Source organism: Ceratotherium simum, chromosome 10, assembly GCF_057802395.1.
Source record: "Ceratotherium simum simum isolate JZ-2026a chromosome 10, ASM5780239v1, whole genome shotgun sequence".
NCBI classification, from domain to species: domain Eukaryota; kingdom Metazoa; phylum Chordata; class Mammalia; order Perissodactyla; family Rhinocerotidae; genus Ceratotherium; species Ceratotherium simum.
The window spans coordinates 12753960-12775705 of record NC_141909.1 but is presented as its reverse complement, the minus strand read 5'-3'; the positions used below and the strand labels follow the sequence as shown (position 1 = coordinate 12775705).

The 21746-nt window shown below is 43.5% G+C and overlaps 1 protein-coding gene across 1 annotated transcript in view; it reads left to right on the top strand.

Annotated features, from left to right (window-relative positions):
* The first annotated feature begins 19064 nt into the window (after nucleotides 1–19064).
* Nucleotides 19065–21746, top strand: part of UBAC2 (UBA domain containing 2) — a 166340-nt gene continuing 163658 nt past the window's right edge. Inside the window, exon 1 of the mRNA XM_014781853.2 lies at nucleotides 19065–19171. Coding sequence (XP_014637339.2) covers nucleotides 19141–19171 — 31 coding nt within the window. The 5' untranslated portion in view covers nucleotides 19065–19140. The remainder of the gene's footprint in view (nucleotides 19172–21746) is intronic.

Genomic DNA, 21746 nt, shown 5'->3' with positions numbered 1-21746 from the left:
AAATTCACTATCTTAACCATTTTAAGCGTACATTCAGTGGCGTTAAGTACATTCACATCGTTGTGCAACTGGCACCACCACCCATCTCCAAAACATTTTTCATCTTGCAAAACTGAAACTCTGTACCCCTTGAACAACAAATCCCCATTCCCCCTCCCCACAGCCCCTGGCTGTGACCACCCTTCTACTTTCCGTCTCTATGAATTTGACTACTCTAGGTACCTCATATAAGTGGAATCAAACGGTTTTTGTCTTTTTGTGACTGGCTTGTATAACGTCCCCAGGGTTCATCCATGTTGTAGCATGTGTCAGAATTTCCTTCCTTTTAAAGTCTGAATAATATCCCATTGTATGTAGATACCACACTCTGTTTATCCATTCATTCATAGATGGACACTTGTAACCCTTCTTTAGTTCCTTTTGAACCAAATGGTCCATCAAGAATTTTCTGGAGGAGATTAAGCAACGAACTGAACCAGTGGGTGACCCCTGGAATGAGAAGAAACGTCCAATATGACAACAGCCAAGAACAAGAAATGATTTGTAGACAAGGGAGGGAAGAAATGCAGCCAGTATACAGACTCACATGTGTATACAGTCCCTAAATGTCACTCATACGGTTGAGGGGTAGCTTGCCCTTAACAGTCATTGCTTCTCTGTTCCAAACCCATACTTCTCTGCTTGGTTTTGTGATGCTAGGCTGCAACCCTGCAAACCACACGCTGGGCTCTACCAATTAGGGGTGCTACAGGAAGGCTGCGTGCCTGGAGGAAGAAAGAGGGACTTGCGACCTCCTTTCTGCTTGTGGTTCCTCTGAGCAACACCACAGCAACGCCTCTTCACACAGGAGGGGCCGTGCCTTCCTGTAGCAGCAGCTGAATCTGCTCTCCAGTTGTTCCAACACTTGCAGAGACAGTTTTATTGCTTCCCGACCATCACCAGCCGGCTGGGCCCATGGGACTACTCCTTTAAGTTGTAAGGTTTTCATAATTCCAACACTTCTTTTGGTTGGCCAAGCCTGAGAGTGGTGGCTGCCTCCTCTGTGATATCTCTTTTAACTTTAATGTAGTTAACAATTCTTCATATTTAATTTTCTCTTTTCAAATTATTGCTGTGGTTTCTGTCTCTTGCCTGGATTATAACTGATGCACCCCCCAACTGCTATCTCAAAACTTTAGTGCTCCTTTCAGGCCCTGAGTTTAACCCCAGACCCCTTACTCTAGTAAGGATGACCTGGCCTCCTGTTTCATCCAGAAAATTAAAGCCATTAGAGGGGACCTCGAACATGCCCCTCCTCCACCCAACCTACAAAAATTTCTATAGCCAATTTCCTTTTCTTCAGTCTCAGAGGATAAAGAATTTTCTTCCTATTTAATTCCTAATCTTCCACAGAGGCTTTTGAGCCCAATCCCTTCCCATGTCCCCTGGGATCCTGCTCTGTCCCTTATATCCTCTCCCAATTCTTAACATGATCTTTTCTACAGTCTCCAGGGAGCTGACTAAGGACAGGAGAAAGGATTGGTAAGTGCTTCTTTTCCTCTCTCTTTTTAACCACATCCATATTCCCTCATAACATGTCCACCCCCAAGTCTGAATTTCCGGACAAACTCTGCATTCTCAGCATCTAGCACCATGCCTGGCAGGGAGATGACACTCAGTAACTGTTTGCCGAGTGGATAAGACGGAGGAGTCACTCTTTACTAGTTTGCTGAAGGAGTCAATGAGTGAGTGGGATTCTGTAGTTAGCAGAGCTCATGGCACGTTCCAGAGCCGCATTTCTCACGGTGTGGTCCTTGGACCACCTGTACCAGAATCGCTTGAGGAGTTTGTTAAAAAGGCTGACTCAAGGGGGCCGGCCCTGTGGCTTAGTGGTTAGGTGTGCGCGCTCCGCTACTGGTGGCCCAGGTTCGGATCCTGGGCGCGCACCCACACACCGCTTCACTGGCCATGCTGAGGCCGCGTCCCACATGCAGTGGCTGGAAGGATGTGCAACTATGACATGCGGCTGTCTGCTGGGGCTTTGGGGAGAAAAAGGGAAAAAATGAGGTGGATTGGCAATAGATGTTAGCTCAGGGCTGATCTTCCTCACAAAAAAAAAAAAAAAGGCTGACTCAAAGCCCACATTGATGGGGGCATGTCAAAGGGACACAGGAGCCAACCGAAAGGGCTCCCAGGGGTCAGAGTTGGGACAAGTTAAGCAACAAAGCAAATAAAGTAGTATTGAGTTACACCCAAAATATACTTATTTATTTATTTTTTTGTGAGGAAGATCAGCCCTGAGCTAACATCCATGCTAATCCTCCTCTTTTTGCTGAGGAAGACCGGCTCTGAGCTAACATCTATTGCCAATCCTCCTCCTTTTTTTCCCCCCCAAAGCCCCAGTAGATAGTTGTATGTCATAGCTGCACATCCTTCTAGTTGCTGTATGTGGGACGCGGCCTCAGCATGGCCAGAGAAGCGGTGTGTTGGTGCGCGCCCGGATCTGAACCCGGGCCGCCAGCAGCAGAGTGCGAGCACTTAACCGCTAAGCCACAGGGCCGGCCCACGTTACACCCAAAGTATAAAATAAATACCCACGAGTCCATACCGATATAAATAAAAGGTTGAATAAATAATTGGAGGAGAAGAGACAAACTTCCTGTGCAGAAGAATTCCAAATAATTTATACATACTCTGTCCTCAAGGAGGTGGGGTGTGACTGCCCCCTCAATTGTGGGCTGCACACAGTGACTTCCTTCCAAAGAGGACAGTGTGACAGGGGAGGGGGTGATTTGCGGAAGAGAACCCTGACTGGCGCCGCCTCAACCAGGTGGTCAAGGTAGCACAAACAGTGGTGGGTCAGGTTGACAGTACGCACACTTGATGTGATGTCACAAAAATGGCATTTTGCTTCCGTGGTCTTCCTCCCAACAATCCGTAACCTCAATCTTATCGTGAGGAAAACATCAGACAAATTCCAACAGAAGGATACCTGCAAACCACCAGACCAGTCCTCCTCAAAACTGTCAAGGTTGTGGAAAACAAGGAAAATCTGAAAAACTGTCACAACCAAGAAGAGCCTGAAGAGACATGACACCTAAATGTACCATGGCGTCCTGGATGAGATCCTGGAACAGGAAAAGGACGATAGGTAAAAACTAAGGAAATCTGAATAAGGTATGGGCTTTAGTTCATAACAAGGTAGCAATATTGGTTTACTAATTGTGAAAATATACCATAGTAATGTGAGCTGTTAAAAATAGAAGAAACTGAGCCTAGGGTTTATGGGAACTCTTTGTACTATCTTCTCAATTTGCCTGTAAATCGAAAGCTTTTCTAAAATATAAAGTCTATTTAAAATGTTTGGGTTTTTTAAAAACGCAAATTCCTGGACCTCCCCTCAGCATCTCAGATAATGAGCCTCAGGACTCTGCATTCTAAACAAGCATCGCAGTGGTTTTGTGCACACTAAAGCCTGAAAAACAGTGTCTTAGAGACTCTCTGCTCAGAGATATAGAGACTCCTTGCTTATGGTGGTCTGGACCCACGCCACCGTGTTGCACAACCCCGGGGTCACCACTGACATTGTGGTCAATTTTCAACGGTAAGCCCCCCCACAAAGCTGTGCAGTGGATGTTGTGCACACTCGTCTGCTGGAGGTCTTCCTGCGGCGCTCTTTTGCTTGGTCTCCAGGTATCAATATGAGCCAACATTGAACAATTGGGAAATACTTCATTAAGTCCAGAGCTCTGGGCTGCATTTCCACATCCCCCTGTTCCCTCCTGGCATTCCTGCGTCGAGCTTAGGAGTGGCTCGACTCCTCAGATGGAATGTGTGCTGAGCAGTTCAACACAGTCTCTACCCCTCTCTATTGTTCCTAACTCCTTAGGGCTGCTATTGTCATGCCTGTAAAAAAAAAAAAACAGTTCTCTATATCTGGGTCACTATCAAAAGTGGGAAAACAAAAGATAAATCAAGTAAGCCTGTGTTTTTAAAACCTGGGAGAGAATATCTTTATTTGTGTTAGTGGGGAATATTACCATGTGATTAATGTGCAAGCTAAGCGTGTGTGTTGATGGCTTATGCCCAGCCTGCTTCCCTCAGTGATGGCCCCTGTGGACATGTGAGGCCCCGCTTGGACCTCAGGCCAGCAAGAGATGCTGCAGTGATAAACAGACCAAAGGTGGGTCCTGGAGGAAGAAGGAGGAGGGAGAATGAATCTTCCCTCCACTCTGTTTTAGCATGTCCTGGGAACACCACGGGCGAGTAGCTCAACTCCCCAGAGAACTCAGATCTGGCAGAGCTGAGCTAGAACCTGCACCTCCGGGTCCTTCGTCAAATGGCGTGATCACACTGTTCCAGTTCTTTGTTTCTAATGACTGCTTTGGGAACAAACTGTCTCATGAGTGTTCTGGCACAAATAGACAGACTGGATTTTGAGAACTGTTTTAGCCTCCTTGCTCAAGTTCAGAGTATAGTTACGAAAATGATGGTAATAATAATAGCAAGAGCTTGCTACAGGCAGGACCTGTTCTACGTGTGTTTTTAAAAAATATGTTAACTTATTTAATACTCAGAAGACCCCTAGATGCACGTATTATTATCATTACCATCATTCTTTTACAGGGGAGGAAATGAGGTACGGAGAATGAAGTAGACCTGCCTGGGGTCTGCCTACACTAGTTGAGAACAGAACTGGGATGTGAAGCCGGGCTTCGGGCTCTGGACGCTTCACCACTACAGTATACTACCCTGGCTCTCCCAAGAAGGGAAACAGACACCAAGCGTTGTTCAACTCTTACAGTATATCAAGGTGCCATAAAAAACACTGAAGACGTAATTACCTATTTATATTTTATGTATATAACACATTTATGTTCACATTTTAAGATGATAAAGAACATACAATGTATGGTAACAGCATACAAATCATTTCTTTTAGATAGAATTGCTTATAAAAGGCCCTGATCTTTTCATATTTGGCATGATAGACTGTTTGCTGGAATTTATATAAACTACTGGGGAAAAAAAAATTGTTCTGTGGTGAATTTGCTTGGAACAATTTTTTAAATGATACCTTTTATCTTAAAAGTTCAGGTGGATTGTTTTCCTTATCAATCTAACTCTATGGTTTATTAGCAGATTGTGTTCCTTTCCATTAGGAAGTCTGGAGTAAGAGATTAGACCTTGTCAGTTATCATCACAAATGTATCACGATCAATGATATTTAATGCCTCTATTTTATGTGTAGAGTCTCATACACCATTTAAACTCCATAGTGTAGGAATAATATGGAAAATTGGAAAGGATTCCAAAAAAAGAATAAAATGATCAAAGGGTTGAAAAGTTACAGAAATATTTAGTCTGGAGAAGAGAAGCCTGAAGGTATTTGAAAAACTCACATCAAAGATAAATAACAAATCTGGAGGATATTGAACAGATGTTCCAGTCTCCTGGTGGCTGGTGGAGCAGGTTTGGTTAAGGATGTTACACGGAGCAACTGCAAGGGAATAAAATCGGGGCAACAGCACCAGAGATCAGGGACATGACCAACTATGGGCATGTTTTGGTTGGAAGAATGATAGGAGCCCAAAGGCAGTGGTTTATTAAAGGATACTCAGCCAGATCGACATATGGTCGTAGGGACTACCAAGGTCAGTGTTAGGACACCACCACTCCTGTGGGTGGGCCTTCCTGCTTGGAGCCTGGCTCCCTCATGCAGGGTCCACCTGAGTCCCAGTCTGTCTGCCTGGCATGTTTGCACACGGTAAACCTCCTTGGCCTGCACATGAGGACAGACTGCTGCTATCAGCTAGTTCAGAAAACCCACGTCGTTATTCTTTCATATCTTTTTGGCCATTGGTGGGTACTCATTGCTGAATAATTCCTTTACTCCAGTCCCAACAGGCATAAGGATATCAATAATTGCCAAATCAGAATAATCATCTCACTTTAACATTTTAACCAACCCCAGTTTGTATACATATATAATATCATTGAAACAATATGAAGGGGAATGTTAAATCCCCTTGTTTATGCAGTTCTACCAGTAGACTTTCTGTGATTCTCCTAAAACATAATTTATCTTGTAATGGTTTTGGAAATCCTTTGTCCACAGCTCGGAGGGGGTGTGGAGGGGAGGGAGGGAGGTGGTGGTGTCTTGAAATGTACCTGGGATTTGTTTAATCAGGTACAGTATGGTGACAGACACGGAGACAACTGCCTTTGAATAAAAGTTTATTACCTACAGGGCCGGCCCCATGGCATAGTGGTTAAATGCGTGCACTCCGCTGCTGGTGGCCTGGGTTTGGATCCTGGGCACGCACTGACGCACCGCTTGTCAGGCCGTGCTGTGGCGGTGTCCCACATAACGTGGAGGAAGATCGGCACAGATGTTAGCTCAGGGCCAGTCTTCCTCAGCAAAAAGAGGAGGATTGGCATGGATGTTAGCTCAGGGCTGATCTTCCTCACCAAAAAAAAAAAAAAAAAAAAGCTTATTACTTACAGTTCCCAAGAGGAGCGAGCACAGCATACCATGCAGGGCCACATGGGGAAGTACCAGGGTCAGTCAGGAGGCAGAAGAAACCAGGGGAGGGCGTGGCCCAGAGCCTTTATTGTGGTTTCTGCAGGGAGGAATGGGTGAGGAGAGTAGGCAAATTTGAACAAGTTTAGGACTGGATAGTTTGAATAATTTCAGTGTGCTCTGAGCTATAAGGATGGTCTCTAGTTGTCTGGGACCTGGCCCTGGGATGATTAAGGGCAGGGGAGTATTGGCTTGGTGTGTGAGAGTTAGATAAAGGAGGCAGTTGGGAGGATGGGCTTTGGATTGGTTGGTTTGCATATGAAAGACATGCTCCCAGGCGAGTTGTTTACTATCTCTAGGAATTAGCTAGCCCTGAGAGGGGCAGTCTCTCCCAGCCCCAGGATGTTAAAGAATCATGAAGTACAGAAAATAAAAAACATGACTAATATAGGGGTCCAGTGTCCCAGAACCAGATCTGAGTGACCTCTGTGAAAGGCTGAGGGCAAGTCTAGTCAGGGAGGCTGCACACGCAATCGGGGGGTAGGGGGATACAACTGGCAACAGGGGGTCCCTGTCAGAGCACATGGTGACAGGACTGTCCACTGATCATAGAGCATGAGGGTAGCCACATGCATACTCTATTTGGAGAGCCAAGCAGACAGGGACCATCTGTCAGCAAGGGAGCTGAAGAGGCCAGCAGTCCTAGACAGGTTATTGGTCCCCAGAAGGGAGTGAGATGGTACATTAGTCAGGGTTCTTCAGAGAAAAAAAAATCAGTAGGATGCATAACTATATATCTGTTTATATCTGTATATTTCTCTATCTCTCCATCTATATCATCTATATCTACGTATCTATCTAGAGAGAAAGAGAAAGATCTATTTTAAAGAATTGGCTTATGTGACTTTGGGGGCTGGCAAATCCCAAATCTGCAGGGTAGACCAGCAGGCGGAGGACTCAGGGAAGAGTTGACATTGCAGTTCAGGTCTGAAGGGGGTCTGCTGGCAGAATTCCCTCTTCCTCAGAGGAGGTCAGTTTTTTCCTAGGGCCTTCAACCAATTGGAGGAGCCACCACCCTCCTCCATTATGGAGGGTTGTCTTAGTCTGCTTGGGCTGCTATAACAAAAATACCATAGACTGGGTGGCTTAAACAACAGAAATGTATTTCTCACAGATCTGGAGGCTGGGAAGTCCAAGATCAAGGCACCAGCCAATTTGATTCCTGGTGAGAGCCCTCTTCTTGGTTTGCAGACTGACACCTTCTTGCTGTATCCTCACATGGCGGAGAGAAAGATCATTTCTCTCATGTCTCTTCTTATAGGGACACCAGTTGCATTTGTGAAGGCTCTACTCTCATGACCTAATTACCTCCCAGAGTCTCCACCTCCAATCCCCATCACATTGGGGATTAGTGCTTCAACATATGAATTTGGCAGGGGGACACAAACATTTAGTCCATAGCAAGGGTAATCTGCTTTACTCAAAGCCTGCTGATTTAGATGTTGATCTCATCTAAAAAATACCTCACAGCAACATGCAAATGTGTTTAACCAAATATCTGGGTATTGTGGCCTAGCCAAGTTGACACATAACATTCGCCATCACAGGTGGGGTCAGTGAAGTGTAACTGTAAGAGTAAGAAGCCTGGGAGCACAGAGCATGCACAACTCATTCATCAGGGCATGAGGTAGACACTGGGTCTCTGGAAAAGCCGAAGCCCACTCAACTGTAGAACTAGGGGAAGCAGCAAGTGTGACTTGACGCTGCATTTCCCTCATTCATATCATTATATATATATAAATATATATATAGAAGCCCTACTGTGTGCCTATCACTGTGCTAAGCCTTGGGAAGACAAAGATGAAAGACAGCAGAGGTAGGCAGTTGCACGATGCCCATCATGTAGTGTGTACTCGCTTTGATAGAGGAATGCAACCCCCAAGGTGCAAAAGGAGACCAAGGGCGTGGAATTCAGCCACCATAACAGAGCAGGGGACTGGAACCTCTCAAATTCCTCTTACCTAACATCCGAATTGTCCTAGTGACTGGACCACAGGTTCATCTGCAGAGGGAGTTCAAGCTGAGCCATGACTATGGGGAGAGGTTAGTACTGGGGGCTGGAGCCAGGTGAGTGAGTGACTCACAGTTTCTCCTTGATGCTGGACACATCAGAAAATAACAGCTTTAATTTAAAGCAACTTTAGATTTGGTGGACATCTTGGGCAGAAAGATTTTAACAGTGCAATTTTTGGGTTCATGATCTCATCACCATACACACGGCATATGAGATCAAACACTCTTAGGGACAGTGGGGCTGCTATGAAGAGCATGGTGGTCTGTGGCCCTGTGGTTGCTGTGCAGAAGTAAAATCTCAGCATAGCTTTTACCTAGGTAGAAATTACAAAAGAGGAAAGGGGAAACAGATGACTAGCAGATGGAATAAGAAATTTTAAAATATAAATTAAAGAGAAAAGCTGAGTGTTGCCTAGTGCCAGCATAAAAAACAGACACCCTAGGTGGCTAAAAACAACAGAAATTTATTGTTGGACAGTTCTGGAGGCTAGCAGTCCAAAATCAAAGTGTCACCAGGGCTGTGCTCCCTCTGAAGCCTGTAGGAGAGGATCCTCCCTTGCCTCTTCCTGCTTCTGGTGTTTTGCGGGCAATCCTTGGGGTTCCTTGGCTGGCAGATGCAGCCCTTCAGTCTCTGCCTCTGTTGTCACATGGCCTTGTCCCTGTGTCTGTATGGGTCTCTTCTTCTTATAAGGACATCAGGCATGTTGGGCTTTGGTCCCATCCTACTCCATTATGACCTCACCTTAACTAATTACATCTGAGATTACTCTCTTGGCAAATAAGGTCACATTGTGAGGTACTGGGGGGTTAGGACTTCAACATACCTTTTTGGTGTACACAACTCAACTCATAACATACTGAGAGAATTGGAGATGTAGATAAAAGAGAGTCCAGGGCTTAGCTTCCCATAAGAAAATAGAAAAGCTAAAATCAATAAGCAAAATTAAGTGGCATATGATGGGCAGTCAGTTTTCAGTACTTTACTTTGTATTTCCAGCTTATTTTCTGAAATTTAGGACATTTTTTTTGCGTGTGTTCTTTTTGTTCACTAGCTGCTGTGGTAATGATACTCTTCCTGTGTATGCATATTTCAATTGCATTTCTGTGGATTTACGACAAGAAGTATTGCCAATAATGGAAATAAGAGTGATAAGGAGTTTCCTACACAATATTTTAATGATTATCTCATAAGATGTGAAAAAATCAAAGATCAAATGAATGTGTTTTGTTTTAGAACATTATGTTGAATACATGAATTCAAATCAATGTGCTACTGGTCAGCGTGACCTGGCCATGAAGATGTACAAGTAAGGTTGAGCATTTGAGCCAATAATGATCCTCCCATCTCTGAGTAGGTCTTAAAAGTAAGCCCATGAGAGATAAGCTCCCACTTCCGTTGAAACACCCTTGGGAGAAGTAGATCTGTGGGCGTTGGCCTTGCTCTGAGGGACAGGAGGTGCCTAGGCAGTTCTGTAAGAGGACATATCCTGGTCAGGGGATGAGATTATGACATTTGCCGTATCTTTCCTGTTTTGCTGATGCCCTGAAATCCAGCTTGCGCCTTCGCAAGGATCCAGAGCAGCTACATCATGGTCCAAGAGGAGTCACTTATGTAGCATCAATTGCTAGCCGTATCCATCAAGAGGAGGAAAGTGCTGGCCCCACAAATATGTCCTGCCCTGGGACCAGGAGCAAGAGGATAGAAGGAATAAGCAATTTGGTCTCACTTCCTTCTTTCCACTTTTAGCAGATGCTGCTGGTGTCCCAAGCATATCCTCTTTGTCCACCCTGGAGGTCACCTAGAGCTTCGGGGGACAATTCTCATACAACACCTGTGTCTCTCTGCCTGAGGGCTTTCTCTGGATTCAGGAGTGTGCTCAGCCCACACATGGAGCAGGCTGAAAATGCAGGGGGGGTTACAACCCCCAGGAGCAACCCTCAACCAGTGAAGCACTGGAAAAATAGCCCAGCTTGTTTGCCCGTTGGTGAGACAGTTTGAGACAGACCTGCTAGGTCTCTTAGAGGGTCTTGAGTAGGATTTAACTCCAGGTTAACTCCACAGCAGTAATCCACTTATTGTTGACTGCCCTCTTCCCTAGTTCCTCACCATGCTTCCCGGGATCACCTCCCAAAGAGAGAGGTGGGATTTGCACCCAAATCCTTTTCTCAAGGTTGGCTTTTGGGGGCACACAAACTAACAGCATTATATCCAATATCTTCTTTTATGAGGAGTATTCAATTTGTTTAAACAATATGGATGGGCTAGGAAATGAGGGGTGTGGTATTGATGAAACTGCAATGGAAGGCTAGGAATCCATTCCACTTTTATAACTGCAGAGTACTATGAACTAGATCCCATCCACTTGATCAAAATTACCCTTGGGAAAGAAAAATAGATAAAGAACAGAATAATCCTATTTGTGAACAATTATAAATATTCTAACCAATGGTTAGTGTTATGGAATATGTATGGCCATATTAAAATAATTAAAAGGTTCTGTGTCTCCTATTTATAAGTCATATACCCAAAAACAAGGTATAGGAAAATGTCTTATACATCTGATATGTAATTTTGAAGATTACCTAAGATTATATTGTCTTTATTCACGTTAGGCTATTCAGAACACAATCACAGTTTGTTGGATGTACGGTTGGCATAAATGGCATATATCTACTCTAATGGTTCTCGAACCTAGGAGACCCAACTCTCCCTTTTATAACAAATATTCTGTAATTCTGCCTTTAATATCCTAAATGAAACCCAAGGAAAATATGCTATACATAATTTTAATAGTCAATATAATGCCCTTACTTTGATACATAAAGAAACAAAGGAGATGTGCTGGCCCCGTGGCCTAGTGCTTAAGTTCGGCGTGCTCTGCTGTGGCGGCCTGGATTTGGTTCCTGGGCACGGACCTACACCACTTGTCGGTGGCCATGCTGTGGTGGTGACCCACATACAAAACAGAGGAACACTGGTACAGATGTTAGCTCAGGGACAACCTTCCTTAAGCAAAAAAAAGAGGAAGATTGGCAACAGATGTTAGCTCAGGGCCAATCTTCCTCAGCAAAAAAAAGAAATAAAAGAGAGAAATTTATAAAAAAATAATACATATTTTGATCTGCAGGTATTTGAATATGACTACACTAGGAGACATAATATTTGCAACCATCTACAAATATATTAGTTTGTATATAAGAGAACTGAGAAGATCAGAATGATGCCACACAGGATTTGTAGAAAAACGAAAGAGCAGAGGGACGATGCACAGCGGAATAAAAACTAGTGTAGGATGAGTGAGTACACGTGTGGTACCAACAGACCAGACATGTTTGTATGTGACACAAGAAAGAGAAGTAATCTTTTTTTTTGAAGATTGCCCCTGTGCTAACATCTGTTGCCAATCTTCCTCTTTTTTTCTTTTTTCTCCCCAAAGCCCCAGTACACAGTTGTGTATCATAGTTGTAGAGTTGTAGCTCTTCTATATGGGACGGCCTCAGCATGGCTTGATGAGCAGTGAGTAGGTCTGTGCCCAAGATCCAAACTGGCGAACGCTGGGCCACTGAAGTGGAACGCGTGAACCTAACTGCTACGCCACCTGGCTGGCCTCCCAGAAGTAATCTTCACTTAGCCTCTGACAAAGAGCGGATGGTCAGGGTGAAGAAGATGAGGAAGTGTGATTGTCTCACAAATGTGACAGGCTCTATTGAGTGGCTTAAAAATACTTCCCTATGTTTTGAAGGGGTAGTGATGAAGTTTTACAGAAAATTGATCTCCTGTTTTCAAATCCCACCCCATGTTAGGGCATACATTCCAGCTCTAGAACTTAGATTCTCGAGACCACATCCTTTGATATATGACGGGAAACGTGAATTGGAAAAAGAAAAAGCTCTAGAGAAATGACGTGGCGGACTTCTAAGCTGGGTACTGGAGGAAGACTGAAAAAAAAAAAAGGCAAACCAACCTCTTCACTTCCCTAAAAAAACCCCACATCATAATGTCATTTTCTTAGCATAGCTTTTTTACCAGCATGCTATGAACACCATAGCAGGAGGGCGCAGGCGAATCTGTCAGCACCCTCTCCTATCCCCTGAGCCTTAACCGTGTCAGAGCGTGCTTCCCGACAGCAGCTCTTAGCCTGAGGGCTTGCCCTGCCCCCTACAGCCTCTGCCCACTCGTGTGAGGGCCCGAAGTGCTGGGGAACTGCACCTTTAGGGGTAGCCCTCAGTGACTGATGGGAGGCAGTGGATAGACACCCTGGCTGCCTCCCTCTCCGGGGGGATGACCCCGCGGCGCTGGCTCCAGCTGTCCAGTGCTGATTTGTCTGATAATTCACCTCCATCAGCTTCCATCCTTCCCTGCCCTGTCTCGCTTCCCGTTCTCCCAGTGGTCTTTCCTAGGACCGTTCCCAGACAAACTTCAAACTTTGAACTTGAAACTTCGTCTCAGAGTCCGCTTTGGGAGAGACCCAAACTAAAACAGTTGGTGATAGTCTGAAATATTTTTAAAAATTTGATTGATGAAATTTAATGAAGTTCTAATTCTGCTAAAAGAAATCTCAAATGTTCTGTTACATTTTGTTGCTTTTACAGGAACTGCTCCAGTGCACTGAAACCTTCTTCACCTAAATATGCGGTTGAAAATCCTATAATAAATATCGTGGCTCCCATTTTAAAGAAGGGCAAATGAAAGTCTTAGCGGAATCAAAAACTTCTTATAATTAGATTCTTTTGTCCCCCAAATCATTTTTTAGCTCAATTAACACTTCCTGCAAACACTGGCTAATATGTTGCATCATTTTCAAGTGGATTAATCACCTAATCTGATATCATAAATCCATACTGATCTTTAGATCTAATCCTTATGTTTTTAAATAGAACCAAAGTTAGCAATATAATCCCAAACCAGTATCCTTAGACTGAGTTATATCTGCTACAGATAATGGAATTGCGAAAATTCTGGGCAAGAAATCTTCTCTTATGGACATTGAGGGTATAATGCAAAGTGAAATAAGTCAGAGGGAGAAGGTCAAATACCGTATGATTTCCTTCATTAAGTAGTAGATAATAACAACAATAAACAAACACATAGGGACAGAGATTGGATTGGTGGTTACCAGAGGGGAAGAGGGGAGGGAGGAGGGTGAAAGGGCTAATTCGGTACATGTGTGTGGTGATCGGTTGTAATTAGTATTTTGGTGGTGAACATGATGTAATCTATGCAGAAATAGAAGTACAATGATGTACACCTGAAATTTTTAGAATGTCATAAACCAACGTTACTGCAATAAACAAAAAATTAAAAAAACAAAAACAAAAAAAAAATCTTCTCTTAAAATGATGTAAATTTGTTGAAAAATCTCATGACAATTCCTTCCTCTTTAGTAATATCAATCTCATTTCCTTGCAGTTTGACTTCATTTAACATTTCTGATACATATGAAATATATGTCAAATCATTTCATAATATTTTGATACCATTATTTAATTTTTCATTGTTGAAAGAAAGAAAAACTGCACATTAGTGTTAAAGAATAAATAAAATATTTTAAAACAATTTTGTTTGGAATACCATCTTCTTTCCATATGTAGGATAAGACAAACTCTTTTCACAGTCGTTGCAAAGACTACAAAATAATCTCTTATTCAAGGCACTAATTTTATTACTAGCACTGATAACATGCATTGATTTGCGGGTCTTTCACTAAGATTTTTGGTGACTGAGGTCATGGATGAAAAACTCAATAACCTGCTAACATGGCTGTTGCTACTTTTAAGTTGTTTACAAATCCCTGTTACAAGCTGACCACAGTGGCTGCTCCATCTGGTGCACAATGACATTGGAAAAGGAAAAAGGTTTTCTTTTGAAATAGTTTTTAAGAACTTCAAATATTGACAACTCTTAGTATCCATTGTTTGTATATATGGAAATGAATTTTCTGCTCAATGTTTTTATTTCCCTGAAGCTTACATCTGTGGTCAGCAAAGCCTGAAACATACATATGATAATGTATGTTTATCATACAGGTTACTTGCATTCACTTGCAGCAAACATTTTCCCAACTTTAGATCATTTCATAGCCTATTTTCTACCTCTTTGTATTCCTCATAGATCCTTCTACATAAAACATTATTGCTCAACAGAATAGAAGAAATCATTTAAGTTTCTTACTCTCATAATAATAACCTCTTATACAGATGATAAAATTAACTTTTTTCCTATATTGTTTGGATTAACAAACATTGCTATCATTTGTGCTATTCTATAAGAAATGGTACCTTATGTCCTTTAGATTAGATTAAAAAAAAATTTCAGAGACAATACTATGTTTTCAAACTTTCCTTAAATCGCTGAAGTTTCTATCTTTGCCAACTCTGTCTATCTTTATAAGGTATTCACTTAATCTTGGTGGGTTCATCTAGATGAATTAGAAAAAAACTATGTCAGTATGGACTCTTTCATATATTCAACTGAATATTCTCAATACCTTTTCTTAATATTTAAAATTATATGTATTTTTTAAAATAAGGGCTAAATTTGTACATCTTTGTGAAAGATAAAAAATCACTAAGAATGCACCAGCCATAAATGTAAACTGATACTGGTGACTCAAATGCAATGAACAGGGTCGTTGTAGGTGGTGTGGTTTTTTGAATTAGTGAACAGCTCTTCATTAAGTTCCAAATAACAGCCAAAACAGTATAAGTTGCTTTCCTGGAAAATTCAGCATGAATTAAAACTCTGCAAAGAACACGTTTACATGTAAAATGAAATTGGTCCTAGACTCAAATAAATACAAACACGCTTTTACTTACCTAAGAAGCATGAAGTGGGAGAGTCAAAAGTTAGTTAGGAAAGAGAACAATTTGTTTTTTTGTGAAAGGATCGTGTCTGGCATCGCCACACCCCATGTGGCATCTCCCAATTCATTGTGACCATCGAAAATACCCTTATGAATTTTCAAAATGCTCCCTGCGCAGTAAACATCTATTATGAATCACGAGAAAGATGTAACTACTCTTTAAAAAGCTTCCAGACCTATTTTCTCATAAATATTAATTTCATAGATATTATATACTGAAAGTTCATTTGAAGCAGTATGAAGGCTACTTTATCCAAGGATTGACCATCAGTCCTAGTCAATATCTACTGATTCCTCCCAAAGGTTGCTGACTAGAATCCCTGGGAATTTAGAAAGGGACTCCCCTGCCAGAATATGGAATAGGATATGGCCCAGCAGTTCCAGGCACAGTAGCTGTCATCTGTTCAGAACTTGATACTTTAGAAGTTTGTGATTCTTATTTTTGTTGCTGTTGTTGGCCCCCTCTACTACTTAGTAATCTTTAGGAAAACTTTCAGTCTATCTCTGCTATATGAAAGGAACGCTATGCTAAAGGCAGGGTGAAATATACGGAAAGGGGCACTTATCAGGGATGTTTGGTCAGCAACTTTCCCCCAGGACTCACCTGCAGATTTTCTTTCTGATGTTAATACCTTAGAGATGCTGTGTTTTAATTTATTAAAGGAAGACAATGACTTCACACCAAGAGACTCAAACTGGGTAGGATACAACACTTTGTAAAACACATTCCTGCCCGGTAGGGCTCACCCTTTCAAGCTTATCACTATTACCCCAGTGTAGAAAGCAGATTCAACAAGACTTAGTAAGTTCAACAAGACTTAGTAAGGCAAACAGTGATTCCTAGTAATTGACACAATGAGTTTCCCATAATACAATCTAGAGAAGAGACAGGTGGAAGCATAGGCAAGGACAATAGAAATGATATACACTAAGAGTCTGGGACTGCATGATAAAGATTGGATGAATTACACTAGTGTAGGGTTTCTCAATCTCTGTACTACTGACATTTTGGGCAAGAGAATTCTTTATTGTGGGAGGCTGCCCTGTGTATGGTAGAATGTTTAGCAGCATCCCTGGCCTCTGCCTGTCAGATGCCAGTAGCGACTCCTCTCCCAATTGTAACACCAAAAATGTCTCCAGGTATTAACAAGTGTCCCCTGGAGGCCCAAATGGCCCCCTGTTGAGAACCAATAGAGCTTCTCAGACTTTAATGTGCATACAAGTCACCTGGGGTCTTATTAAATGTTGCTTTAACAGGTTTGGGGTAGGGCCTGGAACTCTAGTCCAAACAAGATCCTAGGTGAGGCTGACGCTGCCCATCCAACAGCAACACTTGCTTCTTGGAAGACAAACCCACAGACTTCTACAGTCAACATGTACAGGTCCTCAGTGCAGAGCAGATGTACATTCAAGGTATGGGTCACTGAAAATACTTTCAAGCAAGGTCGACATCCCATATTAAGTTATCAGGCATTTAGTTGTAAAGAATGTTTGTAGAATTGAACATAAATAAGTGAAGGGTTTGTTTTTGTCTTTGTTTTTTTAAGCTTCAGAGTGCTTTATCTCCTATTTCAGCAGTTCTCAAACTTTTTGGTCTTGGGATCCCTTAACACTCTTAAAAATAATTGAGAACTGCAAAAGCTTTTGTTAATGTGGGTTTATATCTATCTGTATTTACCATATTAGAAATTAAAATTGAGAAATTAAAAAAAATTATGAAATTCATTTAAAAATAACAGTAACATACCCACTACATGTTAACATAATGAACGTATTTTTATGAAAAATCACCGTGCTTTCCCAGGCAAAAAATTATGGGGAAAAATAGCATTATTTCACATTTTTGCAAACGTCTTGAACGTCTGACTGGATCCTCGGATCTGCTTCTGCTTTCGGTTTGTTGTGATACACTGTTCTGGTTGAAGTATATGAAGAAAATCCATCCTCGCACAGATATGTAGTTGGTAAAGGAAGCATTTAATAGTCTTTTCAGGTCATATGGCTGTTCTTTTTTGACACTACACCATAACTTAAGAAGTGGTAGTTCCTTAAAGATTAGTTGCAATGAGGAATCTGAAACCATATCAATGAACTTTTTGTACTGTTACACTAAAACTTGTTGGTTTATCTTACAGTTTGAATTGATCTTTTCTACTCACGCATGATTTTGTAACATCACGCTTTGGTCAACTGGAAAATATTGGTTCACTAAGTTATGCAACCCTTCCAACTGTACAGTGGAAAACTCCACTGTATACTCTGGAGTGAATAAGAGTAAAAAAGACAAATAATATCTCATTATCATTATGAAAATAAATTGGCCTTTTGGATTCCCTAAATGGGTGGGAGGTCCCACACCTACTTTGAGAACCACTGTTCACAGGTTTTGTAGCCAACCAACAGCTTCTGCAAACATAAACGACATTTAAAGTATCAAAGGACCTTTAAAGTATCGTTTCATTGCAAAATGACTCAGTTGAATGAATCTAACGTTAAATGTAAAATGTATTTCAAGATCATAAACTTTACGAGTAAAGAAAAGCCTAAAGAAAATAAAAGGCACATATACTCTTGTCTTGTAGAAATGATCAGTGTTAATAATTCTGCCCACTGGCACCCCTTCTTAAGGGCAGAGACTGTGTTCTACTGATCGACAAACTCCAGATTTAGCACAGTGCCTGGCCCTTAAAAGCACTCAAAACGTCTTTTTTTAAAAAAAGTATGCTGTGCATAATTTTGTAGCCTGTCCTTTTCATTTAGCCTTGTAGTTGTTCAACTTCCCCATAATACGTATTCTTTAACGACTGCGTAACATAAAATGTAAAGTTTTCAGGCTCAAACTCATTTAAAAAATCATGACTTTGCTTTTAGCAAACAGTAATTTCATTTCTCAAAGGGGAAAACATAAATGGCCCGGGCCCGGAAGGACGCGGGCGCAGAAGTTTGGGGAGCAGGGTCGCTCCCCACAGACTCGCCACGCCTGGGACCCCCGACACCGCAGTGGGGAGGGGTTGGGGTCCCGGAACCATGACTCTCGGCGCTTTTTGTGGGGATTCCGCGTGGACCAACATGGGAAAACGGGGCAGCTGGACCACCCCACTCTCCGCGACGGGGAGGGTCGCCCAGCTCTGGCTCCCCTTTCATCCCTAGAGCGGCTTCTCGCCCTTGACTGGACGCCGGAACTCGAGACAGTTTATCAACAATCTGCTGGGGAGCTAGCTCCCGGGAACGGCCCCGAAAGACTGAGCATGCGTGGAAGGCGCCGGGCATCCCGTCCGGGGAGAGGTTAGAAGTCGTGAGGAATGTCCCCGCGGCGGCATTCCAGAGGAATCCGCTGCCATCGCGGCTGCACAGGGCGTGTGCGGGCGTTCAGCACCAGTGTGCGCCTCACGGGAGTTACACCCCCGCTCCTCCCACGCCGTGCCATTCTTTTTCCCGAGGGCACCCGCGGCCGTCGGGAAAACCTGGAGAGGCGGACTCTTCCCGCTGTGGACGCACCTCCCTCTCCCGGCAGGAAGGGAGCCGCGGCCAGAGCCCTGTGCCCCACGGGCCGCGCGTGCGCCGTTCACAGGCGGCCTCTGGAATGGAATCGAGTCTCCGGATTCGCCGCCCCGCCGGCTGTGCGCCTGCGCAGTCACCAGGTCCCTCCACCTCCGCTTCCCCTCCCCTGTCCCCCCACGGGGCTCCGGGTCCGGCGGGACCATGTTTACCAGCACCGGCTCCAGTGGGTTTTGTGAGTACCGGCCACCGCCATCCTGGCTGTCCCCTACACGCCACCCTGCGCACCTCCTTGTGGAGGCTGGGGGCGGCGGGGACTCTCGGGGTTACAGGAGGATTTGGGGGCGATGCTCCATCCTCGCTCCCGAGCCTTGGTGGTTCCTGCCCGTGAGGGGCAGCAGGCACCGCCCCCACCTCAGCCTGGAGGGGCCAGGGGGGACTGAGTCCCGCCGCCAGCCCCGGCCCCCACCTATGAGCCCCAGGTGCGATGCTCAGGTGCTCCAGTGGACTGGGCAGTTAGGGCCGGGCTGGGTGCCCTGGTGTTCTGACCCGGCCCCTTGCCCTCGGCGGCGCGTGTGCCAGGCGGAAAAGAGAGGCTGTCCCGGTGGAGGCGATGCTGGACGCCTGCCCCCTGCTCTTGCTCCCTTACTCCATTCATTTAGGCTACAGAGGACCGAGCTGGCTCTCCCCCAGGTGCAAGTCCCGACCCCTGCTTCAGGAGCTGACCCCTCAGTTTTACTTAGATTTCTTTCTTTCTCAGGCCCGCTTAAGAGTTTTTAGACAAAGAAAGACTGATTAAGGTACTTTAAAGTGGAAGGAAGTTGTTTGGCAAGAAAGTGGGGACATTGCTGCTATGATGTTTTACTTGAGTGTCAGCGGTGGTCAGCAGATAGAGGGCAGAGAAGTATTATAGCCTTTTAAACAGCTTTATTTTTCTCATTGAAATTGTTTGGCTTTTGGTGAGGTGACTGTGTGTTAACTAACCAGCAGTGAGATGAGGCACTGACACAGCAACAGTGGACTGTTTGAACAGCTCTGATTTTGCAATTGCTTGTCACTGTTAGTACTTCATATCTCTATACATGTGAAGTTAACCTTGCCCAAGTACAGAAGCAGTTGACATTTCCAAATATTAAAGATCTGTTGTGAATGTTAGTAATCTTTTTCTGAGAATACATGTCTTCATCTCAGAGTGAGTTAGTATAGATCCATAGGCATAATTTTAAATCTTCCTCATTTCTCAACTTCCCAGGTTTTGAAGTGGGTTTACTATTCATGATTTCCCTTGTTTCATAATTAATTTGATTTATGGCATCTTTCAAGCGTTGGCCTCAGAGTAGGTTACAACTACTAGCTAATTAGTCTTCCCCAAACTACCCTTTGGATAAAGAACATTATAACTGCTGAAACTGATGTCAAGAAGGTGGTGTGGTTTTCCTGGGATCACACAGTGAAGCATTTGCTGGTGGATATGGAATTAATGGTGGAATCCTTCAGTTTAAGTTGGTCTTTCAGCATTTTGAGCTATCCTTCCTTGCTGACCAACATACATAAGTTACAAAGGCAAGAGAAATCTGTTATTGGTTACTATGCCGTTATTCGCCCTTATATTGGCAAAGGTTATTCAAATTTGAGACAGGGTGACTCTGGGGAAGGTAATACTTTATTCCCTATGGCACAGGGTGGATGAATATTGAAATCTAGGAACCAAACTGCTGCCCAGGGAGAGGGCCTGGGCCAAGAGCTCCTCCTCAGCTGTTTTGCCTGGTTTCTAAAGTGTATCTGCAGCATAAGGGTTGATGGGATGACCAGCCCTCAGAAGGCCGTGTCTTATGTGCCCATTTAACAGACATTTTGAGCATCAGTTGAGCATCTATGCTAGGTGCTGAGAGCACAATGTTGAACAAGTCTTGGTCCAGTGTTTACAGTGCTTATGGTGGAGTTTAAGCACAGTTTTCCCTGGACTGGTCTTTTGGTAAGTCTAGGTGTGAGCAGTTATCTTGTTTTAAAATTTTCTTTGCAAGGCTACGCACTGAGAGGGAAGTGATTTCCTTTAGATAAGAAGTGTGGCTCTTTAGTAAGTCAAAGTTCTGGTCCTGAGTAAGTCTTCTGAGGAAGAATAATTCTGCCTACCTCTGCCCACGTGAATGGTGAATGACATTGTCTTTTCGAGGGAAAAATCTCTGCCATTTCCTACCACCTGCGTATTTCCCACAGTTCGTGACTGGTAGATAATGGTGTTTTAGTGTTGCACTTTGCTTTCCTCTCTCTCTCATTCATTTATTCATTCAACAAGTGTCTGTTGAGTACCCATATAAGCCACACACTGTTCGTGTACAGAGGATAAAGTGGTAAACAGGAAAAAGGAGACCAACATCAAATAAGTTAACAGATAATGTGATTTCACATAGTGATAAGTGTTATGAAGAGAATAAGAGGATGGTGACATAGACTGAGGTTGTGGTGGACCACTGCCATTGCAGTCAGGGAAGATATCTGAGAAGGTGACATTTGAGCTGAGATCCAAATGGTGTGAAGGAGGCAGGGATGTCAGTGTTTGTTGAAAAATGTGCATTTTGCAGAAATGGAACAGCAAGCACAAAGACTCTGAAACAGGCACAGCAGGGCGTCTTCAAAGTTCTAAAGAAAGCTAGTGTCATAAATCAAGGGAAGAGCATTTGTGACCATGTGTTTGAAACTGTCTTGTGGTCTGCCCAGTCATGCGATTGTGACTGGATAAAAGTGCAAAGGAATCATGTTCAAGACTTATTTTAGATTACTTGCTTATAGACCAGTGCTACCAGTGCTAG